Source organism: Bombina bombina, chromosome 4, assembly GCF_027579735.1.
Source record: "Bombina bombina isolate aBomBom1 chromosome 4, aBomBom1.pri, whole genome shotgun sequence".
Taxonomy (NCBI): Eukaryota; Metazoa; Chordata; class Amphibia; order Anura; family Bombinatoridae; genus Bombina; species Bombina bombina.
The window spans coordinates 863,127,179-863,150,493 of NC_069502.1; the positions used below are offsets into that span (position 1 = coordinate 863,127,179).

Consider the following 23,315-nt stretch of genomic DNA (forward strand, 5'->3'; position numbering starts at 1 on the left):
AGGCAGAACCTGATATTGTGGCATTTAAATTTAAGCTAGAAAATCTCCGCGCCCTGCTTAAGGAGGTGCTAGCTACTCTTGATGATTGTGATTCTTTGGTGATTCCAGAGAAGTTGTGCAAAATGGACAAGTTCTTAGAGGTCCCAGTGCACGCTGATGCTTTTCCGATACCCAAGAGGGTGGCGGACATAGTGACTAAGGAGTGGGAGAAGCCAGGTGTCCCTTTTGTTCCACCTCCTATATTTAAGAAAATGTTCCCCATTGTCGACCCCAGAAGGGACGCATGGCAAACGGTCCCTAAGGTAGAGGGGGCAGTTTCAACGTTAGCCAAGCGCACAACTATTCCTATTGAGGACAGTTGCGCTTTCAAAGATCCTATGGATAAAAAATTGGAAGGATTGCTTAAAAAGATATTTGTTCAGCAAGGTTTCCTTCTTCAACCAATTTCGTGCATTGTTCCTGTCACCACGGCGGCATCTTTTTGGTTCGAGGAACTAGAAAATTCGCTCCAAAAGGAGACTCCATATGATGAAGTCATGGACATAATTCACGCACTAAAGTTGGCTAATTCCTTTATTTTGGATGCCGTTTTTCAATTGGCAAAATTAGCGGCGAAAAATTCAAGTTTTGCAATAGTGGCGCGCAGAGCGCTTTGGCTAAAATCTTGGTCGGCGGATGTGTCGTCCAAAACAAAATTGCTTAATATTCCTTTCAAAGGTAAGACCCTTTTCGGGCCAGAATTGAAGGAGATTATTTCAGACATCACTGGGGGAAAGGGCCATGCCCTCCCACAGGATAGGCCTTTCAAGGCTAAGAACAAATCTAATTTTCGTTCCTTTCGCAATTTCAGGAACGGACCGGCTCCTAACTCTGCAGCCTCTAGACAAGAGGGTAACGCTTCCCAGCCTAAACCAGCATGGAAACCATTGCAAGGCTGGAACAAGGGTAAACAGGCCAAGAAGCCTGCTGCTGCTACCAAGACAGCATGAAGGGGTAGCCCCCGATCCGGGACCGGATCTAGTAGGGGGCAGACTTTCTCTCTTTGCTCAGGCCTGGGCAAGAGATGTTCCGGATCCCTGGGCACTAGAAATAGTCTCTCAGGGGTATCTTCTAGAGTTCAAGGAACTTCCTCCAAGGGGAAGGTTCCACATGTCTTGCTTATCTTCAGACCAGATAAAGAGACAGGCATTCTTACATTGCGTAGGAGACCTATTAAAGATGGGAGTGATACACCCAGTTCCAACAGCTGAACAAGGTCTGGGTTTTTACTCAAACCTGTTTGTAGTTCCCAAAAAAGAGGGAACTTTCAGGCCAATTCTGGATTTAAAAATTCTAAACAAATTCCTCAGAGTTCCATCATTCAAAATGGAAACCACTCGGACGATTTTACCAACAATCCAGGAGGGTCAATATATGACTACCGTGGACTTAAAGGATGCGTACCTGCATATTCCTATCCACAAAGATCATCATCAGTTCCTGAGGTTCGCCTTTCTGGACAAACATTACCAGTTCGTGGCTCTTCCATTCGGTTTAGCCACTGCTCCCAGAATTTTCACAAAGGTGCTAGGGTCCCTTCTAGCGGTTCTAAGGCCGAGGGGCATTGCTGTAGCACCTTACCTAGACGACATTCTAATCCAAGCGTCGTCCCTTTCCAAAGCAAGGGCTCATACAGACATTGTTTTAGCCTTTCTCAGGTCTCACGGGTGGAAGGTGAACATAGAAAAGAGTTCCCTGTCCCCGTCCACAAGGGTTCCATTTCTGGGAACAATAATAGATTCTGTAGAAATGAAGATTTTTCTGACAGAGATCAGAAAGTTAAAGCTTCTAAACACTTGTCAAGTTCTTCAATCTATTCCTCAGCCTTCCATAGCTCAGTGCATGGAGGTAATAGGATTAATGGTTGCAGCAATGGACGTGGTTCCTTTTGCTCGAATTCATCTAAGACCATTGCAACTGTGCATGCTCAAACAGTGGAATGGGGATTATGCAGACTTGTCTCCCCAGATTCAAGTAGACCAGGTAACCAGAGACTCACTCCGCTGGTGGTTGACTCAGGATCACCTGTCTCAGGGAATGAGTTTCCGCAGACCAGAGTGGGTCATTGTCACGACCGACGCCAGTCTCTTAGGCTGGGGCGCGGTCTGGGACTCCCTGAAAGCTCAGGGTCTATGGTCTCGGGAAGAGTCTCTTCTCCCGATAAACATTTTGGAACTGAGAGCGATATTCAATGCGCTCCTGGCTTGGCCTCAACTAGCGAAGGCCAGATTCATAAGATTTCAGTCGGACAACATGACGACTGTAGCGTACATCAATCATCAGGGGGGAACAAAGAGTTCCTTGGCGATGAGAGAGGTATCCAAGATCATCAAATGGGCGGAGGATCACTCCTGCCATCTATCTGCAATTCACATCCCAGGAGTAGACAACTGGGAGGCGGATTATTTGAGTCGTCAGACTTTCCATCCGGGGGAGTGGGAACTCCACCCGGAGGTCTTTGCCCAGTTAACTCAACTATGGGGCATTCCAGATATGGATCTGATGGCGTCTCGTCAGAACTCCAAGGTTCCTCGCTACGGGTCCAGATCCAGGGATCCCAAGGCGACACTAGTGGATGCATTGATGGCGCCTTGGTCGTTCAATCTAGCTTATGTGTTTCCACCGTTCCCTCTCCTTCCCAGGCTTGTAGCCAGGATCAAACAGGAGAAGGCCTCAGTGATTCTAATAGCTCCTGCATGGCCACGCAGGACTTGGTATGCAGACCTGGTGAATATGTCATCGGCTCCACCATGGAAGCTACCTTTGAGACAGGATCTTCTAGTACAAGGTCCATTCGAACATCCAAATCTAGTCTCTCTGCAACTGACTGCTTGGAAATTGAACGCTTGATTTTATCTAAGCGTGGGTTTTCAGATTCGGTTATAGATACTCTGGTTCAGGCCAGAAAACCTGTGACTAGGAAAATCTACCATAAGATATGGCAAAAATATATCTGTTGGTGCGAATCCAAGGGATACTCTTGGAGTAAAATTAAAATTCCTAGTATACTTTCCTTTCTCCAAGAAGGTTTGGATAAAGGTTTGTCAGCTAGTTCTCTAAAAGGACAGATATCTGCTCTGTCTGTTTTGTTGCACAAACGTCTGGCAGCCGTGCCAGATGTACAGGCGTTTGTACAGGCGTTAGTCAGAATCAAGCCTGTCTACAGACCTATGACTCCTCCTTAGTTCTTTCAGTTCTTCAAGGGGTTCCGTTTGAACCCCTACATTCCATAGATATTAAGTTACTATCTTGGAAAGTTCTGTTTTTGGTTGCTATTTCTTCTGCTAGAAGAGTTTCTTCACCCTATCTGGTATTCCATACAGATAAGGTAGTTTTACGTACCAAGCCTGGTTTTCTTCCAAAAGTGGTTTCCAACAGGAATATTAACCAGGAAATAGTTGTTCCTTCTCTGTGTCCGAATCCAGTTTCGAAAAAGGAACGTTTGTTACACAACCTAGATGTGGTCCGTGCTTTAAAATTCTATTTAGAAGCAACAAAGGATTTCAGACAGACATCATCCTTGTTTGTCGTTTATTCTGGTAAGAGGAGAGGGCAGAAAGCTACTGCTACTTCTCTTTCCTTTTGGCTGAAAAGCATCATCCGATTGGCTTATGAGACTGCCGGACGGCAGCCTCCTGAACGAATTACAGCTCACTCTACTAGAGCTGTGGCTTCCACATGGGCCTTCAAGAACGAGGCTTCTGTTGAACAGATCTGTAAGGCAGCGACTTGGTCTTCTCTGCATACATTTGCCAAATTTTACAAATTCTATACTTATGCTTCTTCGGAGGCTGTTTTTGGGAGAAAGGTTTTGCAAGCTGTGGTGCCTTCCATTTAGGTTACCTGACTTGTTCCCTCCCTTCATCCGTGTCCTAAAGCTTTGGTATTGGTTCCCACAAGTAAGGATGAAGCCGTGGACCGGACACACCAATGTAGGAGAAAACAGAATTTATGTTTACCTGATAAATTGCTTTCTCCTACGGTGTGTCCGGTCCACGGCCCGCCCTGGCTTTTAGTCAGGTTTAAATTTTTTATTTTCTGTACACTACAGTCACCACGGCACCTTATGGTTTCTCCTTTTTCTCCTAACCGTCGGTCGAATGACTGGGGGGCGGAGCCAGAGGGGGGGCTATATGGACAGCTTTTGCTGTGTGCTCTCTTTGCCATTTCCTGTAGGGAATGAGAATATCCCACAAGTAAGGATGAAGCCGTGGACCGGACACACCGTAGGAGAAAGCAATTTATCAGGTAAACATAAATTCTGTTTTTTCTTTGTCTAATTTGATGGAATATAAATAAATAATTTAAAAAAAGATAAAATTACATAAGTAATCATCAATTTTAATGATAATAAATATATAATATTATTTACTATATTAAAAATAAGAGAAAAACATAAATATATAACTTAAAAACTTTGCATTGTTTGCTGATGATTAGGTTTTTTGATAAAAAAAAAAACCATTTGATTATGTAGTACCATTTCTGGCTTCAAGCATGAATGTTGACAGGTCACATTTCCTCCTGTGCTAAACACCCTTTCTGATGGTTAACTAGTTGCAGGAACACAAAGATATTTTTGTGCAAGCTTGCTCAATTTGGCAAAGTTAATCTGATGTAGTTTCCACCATTGCAGAGGATTTTTCTCACTATCAATGGAGGGAGAAAGCAGGTAGCTGTTCAGCTCTGATACTATGGCTTCTTCAAGTTGCAGAGATGGTGCAGCAAACTTAGTCTTGAAAAAGCTTACTAAAGAATTTCTTGATTTCTTTGCGGGAGGAGGACCATCTGCTGCAGTTGCTGGCACTGTGTCTTCTATATTTATTTTGCATGGGGGACTGCTGATTTCTTGACTTGGCTCCTGCACAACGTGTTGCTCAGACACAATGGCCATATCAGACATCACCCTAGCCTTGATGCTTGGAATTGTATACACATTTATGTAGCTTGTCTTGAATTGTGGATCAAGGAATTATGCCATATCTAGCAGATCTTGAGTATCTTCATCTTCGTAATTTATATTCATATATTCTAGAATTTTGGATTTCAGTGTCTTGGGCAGGTCAGAATCATCTTCCTCCAGAGCCAGTATCTTTGTGTTTTATAGATGCAGAACTGTTTTCAGATATGATACACTGATATAGTTCTCTCCAGAAAGGGCATCAGTAAAATCTTGAACTTGACCCAGTGCCTTACTCACAGGTTTAAGAACATCAGTCTCCTGCCATTGTGGAACCAGATGTCTGTTTTTTTCTGTCTGCAGAGAGAACCTGAGTCAATGCTCTTTGTTGCTCTAAAACTCTCTATATCATCTGTTGTCTTGAGCTCCACCTTGTTGGGCACTCTGTTATAAGTGAATGCTTTGGCAGTTGAAGTTCTTCCTGGGCTCGAGTTAAAGCCATCTTTTTCCAGCTGTGTGAGAAATGTCAAATAATTTTCTTGCACAAGTCTGTGGCTCTAGAAATGCGAGGCTTATCTTTCACTGCATTTTCAATAGCAAGATGCAACCTGTGCCCAAAACACTGTAGTTTTGTCCATTTATTCAGAGCAACAGCCTTGACGATGTTTGTGCCATTGTCTGTGGTGATTGATACTTGTTGCTCCTTACGGAGTCCCCATGAGGCCAAAGCATCTCTCAAACCTTTGGCCACATTCTCTCCAGTGTGGTCAGAAGGAAAGTATGATGTTTACAAGCATAGACTTTTTGGGGCCTATCTATCAAGCTCTATCAAGCTCACAAAGACCGCTGCTCCATAACCCTGTCCGCCTGCTCTGAGCAGGCGGACAGGAATCGCAACAATTCAACCCGATTGAGTACGATCGGGTTGATTTACACCCCCTGCTGGCGGCTCATTGGCTGCAAGTCTGCAGGGGGCGGCATTGCACCAGCAGCTCTTGTGAGCTGCTGGTGCAATGCTGAATACGGAGAGCGTATTGCTCTCCGCATTCAGCGATGTCTTGCGGACCTGATCCGCACTATCGGATCAGGTCCGCAAGACATTTCTTAAATAGGCCTCCTAATCTCAAAATCATCATTGATAAAGTGCACGGTTAAACTCATATATGGCTCCATTGTTCGGCTTGACCACATATCTGTTGTTGTTGCATAGTATTTCAATTGTTTTATCTCAGATTCAACCACAGCTTTGCATTTTGCATACATTTCTGGGATTGCAACTACTGAGAAGTAATTGCAAGATGGCAGTTGGTATCTCTTGTCGAGTGTGTGTATAATTTTTTTGAAGCCTTCTTTACTAACCGTGTATGCAGGCACCATGTCTTTGCATATATAATATGCAATAGCGTTGGTTATTTCTCTATGCCTTTTTAGGTCTTCTCATATGGTGATGCTTGCAAATGCCTTTATGATTGATTGTTGCTCAACTTGGCCTTCAGAGCATTTTTGTGTTGTCTTTTCGCTGTCTGGGTTTTTTTTTTTTTTTTTGCTATACACTGTGGTTCTGTGTCACATCATCTTTTCGGAATCCAACATATTCCCAAACAAGTGATGTTGAATTTTTCTTTGGCACCAACAAGTCATCATCATCGTTATTGTTGGACACGGACAGCTTTTCAGAACTCATCTTGAATTTTATCTACCGCACACTCTGCCAACTGGCACAAAAAATGAGATTTATGCTACCGTCTACCGCACACACTGCCAGCTGCCACGAAAAATGAGATTATACTACACACACACTGCCAGGATCAGTAGGGTGGCACAATAAGAGACAAGAGACCACAGGCTTGCACTTGAATCGAAAGACAACAATTGAATGGGCTTGATGATGCAGTTAGCTGTTAGCTTAGCTCTGATGATGCTAGTATAGCTTCTTTAAGTTGCAGAGATGATGCTACGGAAGCAGTCTTGAAAAAGCTTCCTAAAGATTTTCGAATCTCTATTTTTTTGGAACAAGAAGAAGGATTGATCTGCTTCTGCCAAGAGACCACAGGCTTGCACTTGAATATAAAGAAGACAACAATGGGCTTGATGATGCAGTCACCTTGATTGAAGAGACAACAGGCTTGCACTTGAATATAAAGAAGACAAGATTGGGCTTGATGATGCAGTCACCTGGATTGAGAGACAAGAGACCACAGACTTGTACTTGAATATAAAGAAGACAATAATGGCCTTGATGATGCAATCACCTTAATTGAAGAGACCACAGGCTTGCACTTGAATATAAAGACAAGATTGGGCTTGATAATGCAGTCACCTGGATTGAAGAGACCACATTCTTGCACTAGTTGAATATAAAAAAAGACAACAATGGGTCTGATGATGCAGTCACCTGGATTGAGAGACAAGAGACCACAGGCTTACACTTGAAATGAATTGAATATAAAGAAGACAACAATGGGCTTGCTCATCATCATGTTTATTTGAGACTGAGGCAACACTGGCTTTCACTGCAGGAGACTAACCTTGCAGTTGTAGAATACACTGGCTCTGGAGGACTGACCTTACTGTTGTAGAAGACACTGGCTTTGGATGACCGACCTTGCTATTGTAGAAGATACTGCCTTTGGATGACTGACCTTGCTGTTGTAGAAGACACTGGCTTGCAGTGTACTTGCAGGATGACTTTGCTGTTGTAGAAGAGACAGGCTGGAATCCTGGATGAATGAATGACTTTGCTGTTGTAGAGAAACAAAGGCTGCAGGATGTGGATGACCTTGCTGTTGTAGAAGAAGAAACAGGCTGCAGGATGTGGATGACCTTGCTGTTGTAGAAGAAACGGGCTGGAACCCCAGCTGTTGGCTGACTTTGTTGAATTTGATAGGACACGACACACAGGCAGTCTTTGCTGTTGGTTTAACATAAAAGAGTTATAGGGGTCGATTTATGAATCAGCGGATGCTGCTTCGGACATCAATCAGCCCAATCAAATACGATCGGGTTGATTGACACCTCCTGCTAGCGACCGATTGGCCACAAATCTAAAGGGGGTGTTATTGTATCAGCAGTTCACAAGAACTGCTGGTGCAATGATAAATACTGACAGCGAATGCTGTCGGCATTTATCGATGTGCGGCGGACATTATACGCTACAACGTATCATGTCCGTCCGCACAATAATAAATTGACCCCATAGAATAAGGTTGTGGGAGGGAAGAAAACATAGACATAGAATGGTAGGGGGGTCAGGGGAGACAAGTTTAACTGTTTTGAAAGACAACAAACACCCACAGTAAGGGACTGAGAGGGACTTCCTAAAGTAAAAACAACTTTTTTTTCTTCATTACATAAATTTATATAATTTCTGTTCTAAATCAGATAGAGCAATAGAGAATGCAATTTTAAACAACATTCACAATTGACTTCTATTAGCTATTTTCTTTCAGCTAGATTACGAGTTTGGCGTTATGAGTGAAAAAGCATTGTTATGGCCCATAACGATACTTTTTCCCTAATGCCGCTATTACAAGTCTTGTCAGAATAGGTGTACCGCACACATTTTTGGCCGTAACGCAACGTCAGTACCGCACTTTAAGAAAAGTCCCTTTACAATGGGACTTCCATAGCGCCGGTATTACAAGTTTTGCTGTGAGGCCAAAAAGTGAGCGGTACAGCCTAAAATGACAAGATCCGTACCGCCATCTAAAGTCAGTAGTTATGAGTTTTACGCTACAAAGCTGTAACATAAAACTCACAACTAAACTGTCACAAAGTACACTAACACCCATAAACTACCTATTAACCCCTAAACCGAGGCCCTCCCGCATCGCAAACACTATAATAAAATTATTAACCCTAATCTGCTGCTCCGGACATCGCCGCCACTGAAAAAATGTATTCCGCCGCTCCCGACATCATTGCCACTATAATAAACCTATTAACCCCTAAGCCGCCGCCCTCCCGCATCGCAAACACTATTTAAATATTAAAAACCCCTAATCTGCCGTCTACCCACACCGCCGCTATAAAAAACCTATTAACCCCTAAACCTAACCCTAACGTAACCCTAACACCCCCTAACTTAAATATAATTAAAATAAATCTAAAGAAAACTTACAATTATTACCTAAATAATTCCTATTTAAAACTAAATACATACTTACCTATAAAATAAAACCTAAGCTAGCTACAATATAACTAATAGTTACATTGTATCTATCTTAGGTTTTATTTTATTTCACAGGTAAGTTTGTATTTATTTTAACTAGGTAGACTTTAGTAAATAGTTATTAACTATTTACTAACTACCTAGTTAAAATAAATACAAAGTTACCTGTAAAATAAAACCTAACCTGCCTTACACTAAAAACTAACATTACAATAAAATTAAATTAATTACGAATTTTGCGTTATGAGCGGTCGGTACTAACTTGCAAGTTATTGTCACTTCTCACTTCCCTATAGCGCTGCTATTACAGGTTTGCAAAAACCCGGTGTTAGCAGGCAATATGGCAGCGTTGAGCAAAATTGAGCTCCATACCGTACACAAATACCAGCGCTGCTTTGAGCTGGTTTTATGTGCTCGTGCACGATTTCCCCATAGACATCAATGGGGAGAGCCGGCTAAAAAAAAGCCTAACACCTGCAATAAAGGAGCGTAAAGCTCCGTAGCGCAACCCCATTAATTCCTATGGGGAAACAAAATTTATGTTTACACCTAACACCCTAAAATAAACCCTGAGTCTAAACACCCCTAATCTGCTGCCCCCGACATCGCCGGCACCTACATTACACTTATTAACCCCTAGTCTGCCGCCCCCAATGTCGCCGCCACCTACCTACACTTATTAACCCCTAATCTGCCACCCCTAACATCGCTGCCACCTACCTACATTTATTAACCCCTAATCTGCCGCCCCCAATGTCGTCACTACCTGCCGACACTTATTAACCCCTAATCTTCCGCCACCAACGTCGGAATTGATGTGGCACATTAGATTTTTTGTACTCGCTTTATTGCTCACAATTTTGAGCGCTTGTTCCACCGCCACACCACCGCTTGATCACCGCCACACATCTCCCAGATGAAGGCCTGTTGTGTCCGCCGCTGCTCCGTTATCTGCCACACACTTTGCAATAATGGCCGTTTCGCAGGCATTCTGAGGTCCGCCCACAGCCATCCACTGGTCCGCCTCTCAACCTCCCTTATACAATGCAAGCCTGGAGGACTGCGCCTCCGTCTTTAGAAAGAAAAGCCATATTTTTTTTAGAAAATCGCATACCCTGGCGGTTTCATATTGTGGCAGTTTTAAATCGCGATTAATCGCATCATGCGATTAATCGTGCACCCTTACACTACAGCTGCAGTAGTACTGGGTCTGATCTCACATAGACAAACTGTATGTGCTGATACATGGGTATAATTATAGCACTACAGCTGCAGTAGTACTGGGTCTGAGTCACATAGACAAGCTGTGTGTGCTGATACACAGGTATAATTATAGCACTACAGCTGCAGTAGTACTGGGTCTGAGTCACATAGACAAGCTGTGTTTGCTAATACACAGGTATAATTATAGCACTACAGCTGCAGCAGTACTGGGTCTGTGTCACATAGACAAGCTGTATGTGCTGATACACAGGGTATAATTATAGCACTACAGCTGCAGTAGTACTGGGTCTGATCTCACATATAATTATAGCACTACAGCTGCATTAGTACTGGGTGTGAGTCACATAGACTAGCTGTGTGTACTGATACACAGGTATAATTATAGCACTACAGCTGCAGTAGTACTGGGTCTGAGCTCACATAGACAAGTTGTGTGTGCTTATACACAGGTTTAATTATAGCACTACAGCGAGTCACATAGACAAGCTGTGTGTGCTGATACACAGGTATAATTATAGCACTACAGCGGCAGTAGTACTGGGTGTGAGTTACATAGACAAGCTGGGTGTGCTGATACACAGGTATAATTATAGCACTACAGCTGCAGTAGTACTGGGTGTGTGTCACATAGACAAGCTGTGTGTGCTGATACACAGGTATAATTATAGCGCTGCAGTAGTACTGGGTGTGAGTCACATAGACAAGCTGTGTGTGCTGATACACAGGTATAATTATAGCACTACAGCTGCAGTAGTACTGGGTCTGTGTCACATAGGCAAACTGTGTGTTCTGATACATGGGTATAATTATAGCACTACAGCTGCAGTAGTACTGGGTCTAAATTACATAGACAAGCTGTGTGTGCTGATACACAGGTATAATTATAGCACTACAGCTGCAGTAGTACTGGGTCTGAGTCACATAGACAAGCTGTGTGTGCTGATACACAGTATAATTATAGCACTACAGCTGTAGTAGTACTGGGTGTGAGTCACATAGACAAGCTGTGTGTGCTGATACACAGGTATAATTATAGCACTACAGCTGCAGTAGTACTGGGTCTGAGTCACATAGACAAGCTGTGTGTGCTGATACACAGGTATAATTATAGCACTACAGCTGCAGTAGTACTGGGTCTGTGTCACATAGACAAGCTGTGTGTGCTGATACACAGTATAATTATAGCACTACAGCTGCAGTAGTACTGGGTGTGAGTCACATAGACAAGCTGTGTGTGCTGATACATGGGTATAATTATAGCACTACAGCTGCAGTAGCACTGGGTGTGAGTCACATAGACAAGCTGTGTGTGCTGATACACAGGTATAATTATAGCATTACAGCTGCAGTATTACTGGGTATGTGTCACATAGACAAGCTGTGTGTGCTGATACACAGGTATAATTCTAGCACTACAGCTGCAGTATTACTGGGTCTGAGTCACATAGACAAGCTGTGTGTGCTAATACACATGTATAATTCTAGCACTACAGCTGCAGTATTACTGGGTCTGAGTCACATAGACAAGCTGTGTGTGCTGATACACAGGTATAATTATAGCACTACAGCTGCAGTAGTACTGGGTGTGAGTCACATAGACAAGCTGTGTGTGCTGATACACAGGTATAATTATAGCACTACAGCTGCAGTATTACTGGGTCTGAGTCACATAGACAAGCTGTGTTTGCTGATACACAGGTATAATTATAGCACTACAGCGGCAGTAGTACTGGGTGTGAGTTACATAGACAGGCTGTGTGTGCTGATACACAGGTATAATTATAGCACTACAGCTGCAGTAGTACTGGGTCTGAGTCACATAGACAAGCTGTGTGTGCTGATACAGGGGTATAATTATAGCACTACAGCTGCAGTAGTACTGGGTCTGTGTCACATAGACAAGCTGTGTGTGCTGATACACAGGTATAATTCTAGCACTACAGCTGCAGTATTACTGGGTCTGAGTCACATAGACAAGCTGTGTGTGCTGATACACAGGTATAATTATAGCACTACAGCTGCAGTAGTACTGGGTGTGAGTCACATAGACAAGCTGTGTGTGCTGATACACAGGTATAATTATAGCACTACAGCTGCAGTATTACTGGGTCTGAGTCACATAGACAAGCTGTGTTTGCTGATACACAGGTATAATTATAGCACTACAGCGGCAGTAGTACTGGGTGTGAGTTACATAGACAGGCTGTGTGTGCTGATACACAGGTATAATTATAGCACTACAGCTGCAGTAGTACTGGGTCTGAGTCACATAGACAAGCTGTGTGTGCTGATACAGGGGTATAATTATAGCACTACAGCTGCAGTAGTACTGGGTCTGTGTCACATAGACAAGCTGTGTGTGTGCTGATACACAGATATAATTATAGCACTACAGCTGCAGTAGTACTGGGTCTGAGTTACATAGACAAGCTGTGTGTGCTGATACACAGTATAATTATAGCGCTGCAGTAGTACTGGGTCTGAGTCACATAGACAAGCTGTGTGTGTGCTGATACACATATATAATTATAGCACTACAGCTGCAGTAGTACTGGGTCTGAGTTACATAGACAAGCTGTGTGTGCTGATACACAGTATAATTATAGCACTACAGCTGCAGTAGTACTGGGTGTGAGTCACATAGACAAGCTGTGTGTGCTGATACACAGTATAATTATAGCACTACAGCTGCAGTAGTACTGGGTCTGATCTCACATAGACAAGCTGTGTGTGCTGATACACAGTATAATTATAGCACTACAGCTGCAGTAGTACTGTGTGTGAGTCACATAGACAAGCAGTGTGTGCTGATACACAGTATAATTTTAGCACTACAGCTGCAGTAGTACTGGGTGTGAGTCACATAGACAAGCTGTGTGTGCTAATACACAGGTATAATTATAGAACTACAGCTGCAGTAGTACTGGGTGTGAGTCACATAGACAAGCTGTGTGTGCTGATACACAGGTATAATTATAGCACTACAGCTGCAGTAGTACTGGGTGTGAGTCACATAGACAAGCTGTGTGTGCTAATACACAGGTATAATTATAGCACTACAGCTGCAGTAGTACTGGGTCTGTGTCACATAGACAAGCTGTGTTTGCTGATACACAGGTATAATTATAGCACTACAGCGGCAGTAGTACTGGGTGTGAGTTACATAGACAGGCTGTGTGTGCTGATACACAGGTATAATTATAGCACTACAGCTGCAGTAGTACTAGGTCTGAGTCATATAGACAAGCTGTGTGTGCTGATACATGGGTATAATTATAGCACTACAGCTGCAGTAGTACTGGGTGTGAGTCACATAGACAAGCTGTGTGTGCTGATACACAGTATAATTATAGCACTACAGCTGCAGTAGTACTGGGTCTGATCTCACATAGACAAGCTGTGTGTGCTGATACACAGTATAATTATAGCACTACAGCTGCAGTAGTACTGTGTGTGAGTCACATAGACAAGCAGTGTGTGCTGATACACAGTATAATTTTAGCACTACAGCTGCAGTAGTACTGGGTGTGAGTCACATAGACAAGCTGTGTGTGCTAATACACAGGTATAATTATAGCACTACAGCTGCAGTAGTACTAGGTGTGAGTCACATAGACAAGCTGTGTGTGCTAATACACAGGTATAATTATAGCACTACAGCTGCAGTAGTACTGGGTGTGAGTCACATAGACAAGCTGTGTGTGCTAATACACAGGTATAATTATAGCACTACAGCTGCAGTAGTACTGGGTCTGTGTCACATAGACAAGCTGTGTTTGCTGATACACAGGTATAATTATAGCACTACAGCGGCAGTAGTACTGGGTGTGAGTTACATAGACAGGCTGTGTGTGCTGATACACAGGTATAATTATAGCACTACAGCTGCAGTAGTACTAGGTCTGAGTCATATAGACAAGCTGTGTGTGCTGATACACAGGTATAATTATAGCACTACAGCTGCAGTAGTACTGGGTCTGAGCTCACATATACAAGCTGTGTGTGCTGATACACAGGTATAATTATAGCACTACAGCTGCAGTAGTACTGGTCTGAGTCACATAGACAAGCTGTGTGTGATGATACACAGTACAATTATAGCACTACAGCTGCAGTAGTACTGGGTGTGTGTCACATAGGCAACCTGTGTGTGCTGATACACTGGTATAATTATAGCACTACATCTATAGTAGTACTGGGTCTGAGTCACATAGACAAGCTGTATGTGCAGATACACAGTATAATTATAGCACTACAGCTGCAGTAGTACTGGGTGTGAGTCACATAGACAAGCTGTGTGTGCTGATACACAGGTATAATTATAGCACTACAGCTGCAGTAGTACTGGTCTGAGTCACATAGACAAGCTGTGTGTGCTGATACACAGGTATAATTCTAGCACTACAGCTGCAGTATTACTGGGTCTGAGTCACATAGACAAGCTGTGTGTGCTGATACACAGGTATAATTATAGCACTACAGCTGCAGTATTACTGGGTGTGAGTCACATAGACAAGCTGTGTGTGCTGATACACAGTATAATTATAGCACTACAGCTGCAGTAGTACTGGTCTGAGTCACATAGACAAGCTGTGTGTGCTGATACACAGGTATAATTATAGCACTACAGCGGCAGTAGTACTGGTCTGAGTCACATAGACAAGCTGTGTGTGCTGATACACAGGTATAATTATAGCACTACAGCTGCAGTAGTACTAGGTCTGAGTCATATAGACAAGCTGTGTGTGCTGATACACAGTATAATTATAGCACTACAGCTGCAGTAGTATTGGGTGTGAGTCACATAGACATACTGTGTGTGCTGATACACAGTATAATTATAGCACTACAGCTGCAGTAGTACTGGGTGTGAGTCACATAGACAGGCTGTGTGTGCTGATACACAGGTATAATTATAGCATTACAGCTGCAGTAGTACTGGGTGTGAGTCACATAGACAAGCTGTGTGTGCTGATACACATTATAATTATAGCACTACAGCTGCAGTAGTACTGGGTCTGAGTCACATAGACAAGCTGTGTGTGCTGATACACCGGTATAATTATAGCACTACAGCTGCAGTAGTACTGGGTCTGAGTCACATAGACAAGCTATGTGTGCTGATACACAGTATAATTATAGCACTACAGCTGCAGTAGTACTAGGTCTGAGTCATATAGACAAGCTGTGTGTGCTGATACACAGTATAATTATAGCAGTACAGCTGCAGTAGTACTGGGTGTGAGTCACATAGACAGGCTGTGTGTGCTGATACACTGATATACAATAGTACACAGGAAATATTCTGAGGTTTAGTCCTGGAACTGGTGGAGTAGTAACTGCAGTGCACGAGGACTGGAATCTATACTCAACTACTTAAGTGTCTGTAGAGATTACTTAGGAGCAGGAATCTGTATTTAAAGGGACATTATACACTAGATTTTTCTTTGCATAACTGTTTTGTAGATGATCCATTTATATAGCCCATACAGGTTTTTTTTTTATTTTTAAAAAATGTATAGATTTGATTATTTTTAAATAACATTGTGCTGATTTTCAGATTCCTAACCAAGCCCCAAAGTTTTAGGAGTATACTGATGTATACGTACTCCAGCTTGCTCCTGTTTGTGTAAAGGGTATTGTCATATGCGCGGGAGGGGGGTAATGTCTGCTTTCACTGGGTGTTCCAGTCAACCTAATCAAAAGTGCTAAACTAGGAGCTTCTAAGTAAGTTTTTAAAAGGTTATATACTGGATTTGTAGATCAGCATCTGTGCATAATATTCTTTATAGTAGTGTCTATTACATGCAGTTATATGAAAATTGGTATTTACTGTCCCTTTAAGCACTCTCTGGCATCTTTTCTTCTTTTGAAAGCACCAAAAGGCGACTTCCATTGTCCCCAATATACATGTTCCTATGAATTATTCCATTGTCCCCAACACTCATAATACAGGGTAATTAAAGGTAGTGCGGATGTCATTGCTGAACACCTATTTGTTTTATAATTATTAATCAGTTTCCTTTAAAAATTAAGAGACAAAATATGTTAAACGGGTCTGGTTATAATAAATCTGTGTACAAAAAATGTAATTTCCTGTTTTAATTACAGGTAGTCAAGAGGAAAACCCGGGCACTGGGCTATTAAATGTGAAGGAAGAGGATGAGACAGATGACATGAATAGTCATCAGACTGAAATACATTGGTCCCTCCCTGCCGGTGAGTAGTAATACGTGAGAGTCTGCCGGGGCTGTGCACACAGTTACTTACTGCTCTCGCTCCCTGCCGGTGAGTAGTAATATGTGAGAGTCTGCCGGGGCTGTGCACACAGTTACTTACTGCTCTCCCTCCCTGCCGGTGAGTAGTAATACGTGAGAGTCTGCCGGGGCTGTGCACCCAGTTACTTACTGCTCTCCCTTGTAGTTTACTGTCTGGTTTATAAGCACAGGTAACAAAATGAGTTTAACCCTTGTTTAGTTCATTTTGTATTTTTATACTGGATCAGAAGCTCACAATAAAAAAAAAATGTGTATTTGCTGTTATTGTCTGTCTGGGAAATACACAAACTGTTTTAAGATAAAGGTATAAAAAAAACTAGATCATATGATATAAAAACTGAATCTGATTTATTTGTACAGATGAAGATAACGCTGATATAGTGAAAGTTAAGATAACAGAAGATCTGTTTGTGAGGCATCAGCTGGAATCACAATATGAGGAAACCAGTGACCGTATCAGCCCAGGTGAGTGTGCACTTGTGGTGTGTCTGAGGGACACAGGATACTGGTGAGTGTGCACGTGTGTTGAGCCAGAGGGATGCAGGTCACAGGTGAGTGTGCATGCATGTTGTGTCTGAGGTATATGGGTTACATATGAGTGTGCATGAGTGTTACAGGTGAGTGTGCATGTGTGTTGTGTCTCAGGGACACAGGCTACAGGTGAGTTAACATGTGTACTGTGTCTCCAGGATACAGGTTTACAGGTGAGTGTGCATGTGTCTGAGGAATAAAGGTAGCATGGGTGTTGTGTATTTGTGGGTTACAGGTGAGTGCACACGAGATTAAATTTAATGATTTGTAAAGTGAAAGATTGCACTTTGAACACAAAACTATATAGAAAAAGTACATAAACTAATAGTCTTCTACAATGGAACAGTTTCCACCATAAAAGCCAGAAAATGGGTATTCCAACAGGGCAATACTTGAGGGTCAAAAGAAACTGCAGCCCAGATGAGGATTTTGAGAAAGAAGCTCAGGAACTGAGAAAAAAGATTCAGAGAGAGAGGATACCCAAATCGGTGCCTAACAAAAGCATACCAGAGGGCTAAAGAAGTGGCTAGATCTACACTGCTAATTGAAAACAATGTGGGCAATAGGAGAGATCAAACAAAAGATGTGGTTAGGATCATAGGCACTTATGATGACACAAACAATCTAATTCGTAATATTTTTCATGTAATTAGCAAGAGTCCATGAGCTAGTGACGTATGGGATATACATTCCTACCAGGAGGGGCAAAGTTTCCCAAACCTCAAAATGCCTATAAATACACCCCTCACCACACCCACAATTCAGTTTTACAAACTTTGCCTCCGATGGAGGTGGTGAAGTAAGTTTGTGCTAGATTCTACGTTGATATGCGCTCCGCAGCAAGTTGGAGCCCGGTTTTCCTCTCAGCGTGCAGTGAATGTCAGAGGGATGTGAGGAGAGTATTGCCTATTTGAATGCAGTGATCTCCTTCTACGGGGTCTATTTCATAGGTTCTCTGTTATCGGTCGTAGAGATTCATCTCTTACCTCCCTTTTCAGATCGACGATATACTCTTATATATACCATTACCTCTGCTGATTCTCATTTCAGTACTGGTTTGGCTTTCTACAAACATGTAGATGAGTGTCCTGGGGTAAGTAAATCTTATTTTCTGTGACACTCTAAGCTATGGTTGGGCACTTTATTTATAAAGTTCTAAATATATGTATTCAAACATTTATTTGCCTTGACTCAGAATGTTCAACTTTCCTTATTTTTCAGACAGTCAGTTTCATATTTGGGATTATGCATTTAAATTATTCATTTTTTCTTACCTTCAAAAATGTGACTATTTTTTCCCTGTGGGCTGTTAGGCTCGCGGGGGCTGAAAATGCTTCATTTTATTGCGTCATTCTTGGCGCGGACTTTTTTGGCGCAAAAATTCTTTTCCGTTTCCGGCGTCATACGTGTCGCCGGAAGTTGCGTCATTTTTTGACGTTATTTTGCGCCAAAAATGTCGGCGTTCCAGATGTAGCGTCATTTTTTGGCGCCAAAAGCATTTAGGCGCCAAATAATGTGGGCGTCTTATTTGGCGCTAAAAAATATGGGCGTCACTTTTGTCTCCACATTATTTAAGTCTCATTTTTCATTGCTTCTGGTTGCTAGAAGCTTGTTCTTTGGCATTTTTTCCCATTCCTGAAACTGTCATTTAAGGAATTTGATCAATTTTGCTTTATATGTTGTTTTTTCTCTTACATATTGCAAGATGTCTCACGTTGCATCTGAGTCAGAAGATACTACAGGAAAATCGCTGTCTAGTGCTGGATCTACCAAAGCTAAGTGTATCTGCTGTAAACTTTTGGTAGCTATTCCTCCGGCTGTTGTTTGTATTAATTGTCATGACAAACTTGTTAATGCAGATAATATTTCCTTTAGTAAAGTACCATTGTCTGTTGCAGTTCCTTCAACATCTAAGGTGCAGAATGTTCCTGATAACATAAGAGATTTTGTTTCTGAATCCATCAAGAAGGCTATGTCTGTTATTTCTCCTTCTAGTAAACGTAAAAAATCTTTTAAAACTTCTCTCCCTACAGATGAATTTTTAAATGAACATCATCATTCTGATTCTGATGACTCTTCTGGTTCAGAGGATTCTGTTTCAGAGATTGATGCTGATAAATCTTCATATTTATTTAAAATGGAATTTATTCGTTCTTTACTTAAAGAAGTATTAATTGCTTTAGAAATAGAGGATTCTGGTCCTCTTGATACTAATTCTAAACGTTTAGATAAGGTATTTAAATCTCCTGTGGTTATTCCAGAAGTTTTTCCTGTTCCTAATGCTATTTCTGCAGTAATTTCCAAAGAATGGGATAAATTGGGTAATTAATTTACTCCTTCTAAACGTTTTAAGCAATTATATCCTGTACCGTCTGACAGGTTAGAATTTTGGGACAAAATCCCTAAAGTTGATGGGGCTATTTCTACCCTTGCTAAACGTACTACCATTCCTACGTCAGATGGTACTTCGTTTAAAGATCCTTTAGATAGGAAAATTGAATCCTTTCTAAGAAAAGCTTATCTGTGTTCAGGTAATCTTCTTAGACCTGCTATATCATTGGCTGATGTTGCTGCAGCTTCAACTTTTTGGTTGGAAACTTTAGCGCAACAAGTAACAAATCATGATTCTCATGATATTATTATTCTTCTTCAGCATGCTAATAATTTTATCTGTGATGCCATTTTTGATATTATCAGAGTTGATGTCAGGTTTATGTCTCTAGCTATTTTAGCTAGAAGAGCTTTATGGCTTAAGACTTGGAATGCTGATATGGCTTCTAAATCAACTCTACTTTCCATTTCTTTCCAGGGTAACAAATTATTTGGTTCTCAGTTGGATTCTATTATCTCAACTGTTACTGGTGGGAAAGGAACTTTTTTACCACAGGATAAAAAATCTAAAGGTAAAAACAGGGCTAATAATCGTTTTCGTTCCTTTCGTTTCAACAAATAACAAAAGCCTGATCCTTCATCCTCAGGAGCAGTTTCAGTTTGGAAACCATCTCCAGTCTGGAATAAATCCAAGCCTGCTAGAAAGGCAAAGCCTGCTTCTAAGTCCACATGAAGGTGCGGCCCTCATTCCAGCTCAGCTGGTAGGGGGCAGGTTACGTTTTTTCAAAGAAATTTGGATCAATTCTGTTCACAATCTTTGGATTCAGAACATTGTTTCAGAAGGGTACAGAATTGGTTTCAAGATGAGACCTCCTGCAAAGAGATTTTTTCTTTCCCGTATCCCAGTAAATCCAGTGAAAGCTCAAGCATTTCTGAATTGTGTTTCAGATATAGAGTTGGCTGGAGTAATTATGCCAGTTCCAGTTCCGGAACAGGGGATGGGGTTTTATTCAAATCTCTTCATTGTACCAAAGAAGGAGAATTCCTTCAGACCAGTTCTGGATCTAAAAATATTGAATTGTTATGTAAGGATACCAACGTTCAAGATGGTAACTGTAAGGACTATCTTGCCTTTTGTTCAGCAAGGAAATTATATGTCCACAATAGATTTACAGGATGCATATCTGCATATTCCGATTCATCCAGATCATTATCAGTTCCTGAGATTCTCTTTTCTGGACAAGCATTACCAGTTTGTGGCTCTACCGTTTGGCCTAGCTACAGCTCCAAGAATTTTTTCAAAGGTTCTCGGTGCCCTTCTGTCTGTAATCAGAGAACAGGGTATTGTGGTATTTCCTTATTTGGACGATATCTTGGTACTTGCTCAGTCTTTACATTTAGCAGAATCTCATACGAATCGACTTGTGTTGTTTCTTCAAGATCATGGTTGGAGGATCAATTTACCAAAAAGTTCTTTGATTCCTCAGACAAGGGTAACCTTTCTGGGTTTCCAGATAGATTCAGTGTCCATGACTCTGTCTTTAACAGACAAGAGACGTCTAAAATTGATTGCAGCTTGTCGAAACCTTCAGTCACAATCATTCCCTTCGGTAGCCTTATGCATGGAAATTCTAGGTCTTATGACTGCTGCATCGGACGCGATCCCCTTTGCTCGTTTTCACATGCGACCTCTTCAGCTCTGTATGCTGAATCAATGGTGCAAGGATTACACAAAGATATCTCAATTAATATCTTTAAAACCGATTGTTCGACACTCTCTAACGTGGTGGACAGATCACCATCGTTTAATTCAGGGGGCTTCTTTTGTGCTTCCGATCTGGACTGTAATTTCAACAGATGCAAGTCTCACAGGTTGGGGAGCTGTGTGGGGATCTCTGACGGCACAAGGAGTTTGGGAATCTCAGGAGGTGAGATTACCGATCAATATTTTGGAACTCCGTGCAATTTTCAGAGCTCTTCAGTTTTGGCCTCTTCTGAAGAGAGAATCGTTCATTTGTTTTCAGACAGACAATGTCACATCTGTGGCATACATCAATCATCAAGGAGGGACTCACAGTCCTCTGGCTATGAAAGAAGTATCTCGAATTTTGGTTTGGGCGGAATCCAGCTCCTGTCTAATCTCTGCGGTTCATATCCCAGGTATAGACAATTGGGAAGCGGATTATCTCAGTCGCCAAACGTTGCATCCGGGCGAATGGTCTCTTCACCCAGAGGTATTTCTTCAGATTGTTCAAATGTGGGAACTTCCAGAAATAGATCTGATGGCGTCTCATCTAAACAAGAAACTTCCCAGGTATCTGTCCAGATCCCGGGATCCTCAGGCGGAGGCAGTGGATGCATTATCACTTCCTTGGAAGTATCATCCTGCCTATATCTTTCCGCCTCTAGTTCTTCTTCCAAGAGTAATCTCCAAGATTCTGAAGGAATGCTCGTTTGTTCTGCTGGTAGCTCCGGCATGGCCTCACAGGTTTTGGTATGCGGATCTTGTCCGGATGGCCTCTTGCCAACCGTGGACTCTTCCGTTAAGACCAGACCTTCTGTCTCAAGGTCCTTTTTTCCATCAGGATCTGAAATCCTTAAATTTAAAGGTATGGAGATTGAACGCTTGATTCTTGGTCAAAGAGGTTTCTCTGACTCTGTGATTAATACTATGTTACAGGCTCGTAAATCTGTATCTAGAGAGATATATTATAGAGTCTGGAAGACTTATATTTCTTGGTGTCTTTCTCATCATTTTTCTTGGCATTCTTTTAGAATACCGAGAATATTACAGTTTCTTCAGGATGGTTTAGATAAGGGTTTGTCCGCAAGTTCCTTGAAAGGACAAATCTCTGCTCTTTCTATTCTTTTTCACAGAAAGATTGCTATTCTTCCTGATATTCATTGTTTTGTACAAGCTTTGGTTCGTATAAAGCCTGTCATTAAGTCAATTTCTCCTCCTTGGAGTTTGAATTTGGTTCTGGGGGCTCTTCAAGCTCCTCCATTTGAACCTATGCATTCATTGGACATTAAATTACTTTCTTGGAAAGTTTTGTTCCTTTTGGCCATCTCTTCTGCCAGAAGAGTTTCTGAATTATCTGCTCTTTCTTGTGAGTCTCCTTTTCTGATTTTTCATCAGGATAAGGCGGTGTTGCGAACTTCTTTTGAATTTTTACCTAAAGTTGTGAATTCTAACAACATTAGTCGAGAAATTGTGGTTCCTTCATTATGTCCTAATCCTAAGAATTCTAAGGAGAAATCGTTGCATTCTTTGGATGTTGTTAGAGCTTTGAAATATTATGTTGAAGCTACTAAATCTTTCCGAAAGACTTCTAGTCTATTTGTTATCTTTTCCGGTTCTAGAAAAGGCCAGAAAGCTTCTGCCATTTCTTTGGCATCTTGGTTGAAATCTTTAATTCATCTTGCCTATGTTGAGTCGGGTAAAACTCCGCCTCAGAGGATTACAGCTCATTCTACTAGGTCAGTTTCTACTTCCTGGGCGTTTAGGAATGAAGCTTCGGTTGATCAGATTTGCAAAGCAGCAACTTGGTCCTCTTTGCATACTTTTACTAAATTCTACCATTTTGATGTATTTTCTTCTTCTGAAGCAGTTTTTGGTAGAAAAGTACTTCAGGCAGCGGTTTCAGTTTGAATCTTCTGCTTATGTTTTTCATTAAACTTTATTTTGGGTGTGGATTATTTTCATCAGGAATTGGCTGTCTTTATTTTATCCCTCCCTCTCTAGTGACTCTTGTGTGGAAAGATCCACATCTTGGGTAATCATTATCCCATACGTCACTAGCTCATGGACTCTTGCTAATTACATGAAAGAAAACATAAT

The 23,315-nt window shown here is 41.8% G+C and overlaps 1 protein-coding gene across 1 annotated transcript in view; it reads left to right on the plus strand.

Annotated features, from left to right (window-relative positions):
- The window catches only part of LOC128658004 (uncharacterized), a 170,871-nt gene that overhangs the window by 76,755 nt on the left and 70,801 nt on the right, over positions 1–23,315 (plus strand). Inside the window, exons 5-6 of the mRNA XM_053712444.1 lie at positions 16,446–16,553; positions 16,973–17,077. Coding sequence (XP_053568419.1) covers positions 16,446–16,553; positions 16,973–17,077 — 213 coding nt within the window. The remainder of the gene's footprint in view (positions 1–16,445; positions 16,554–16,972; positions 17,078–23,315) is intronic.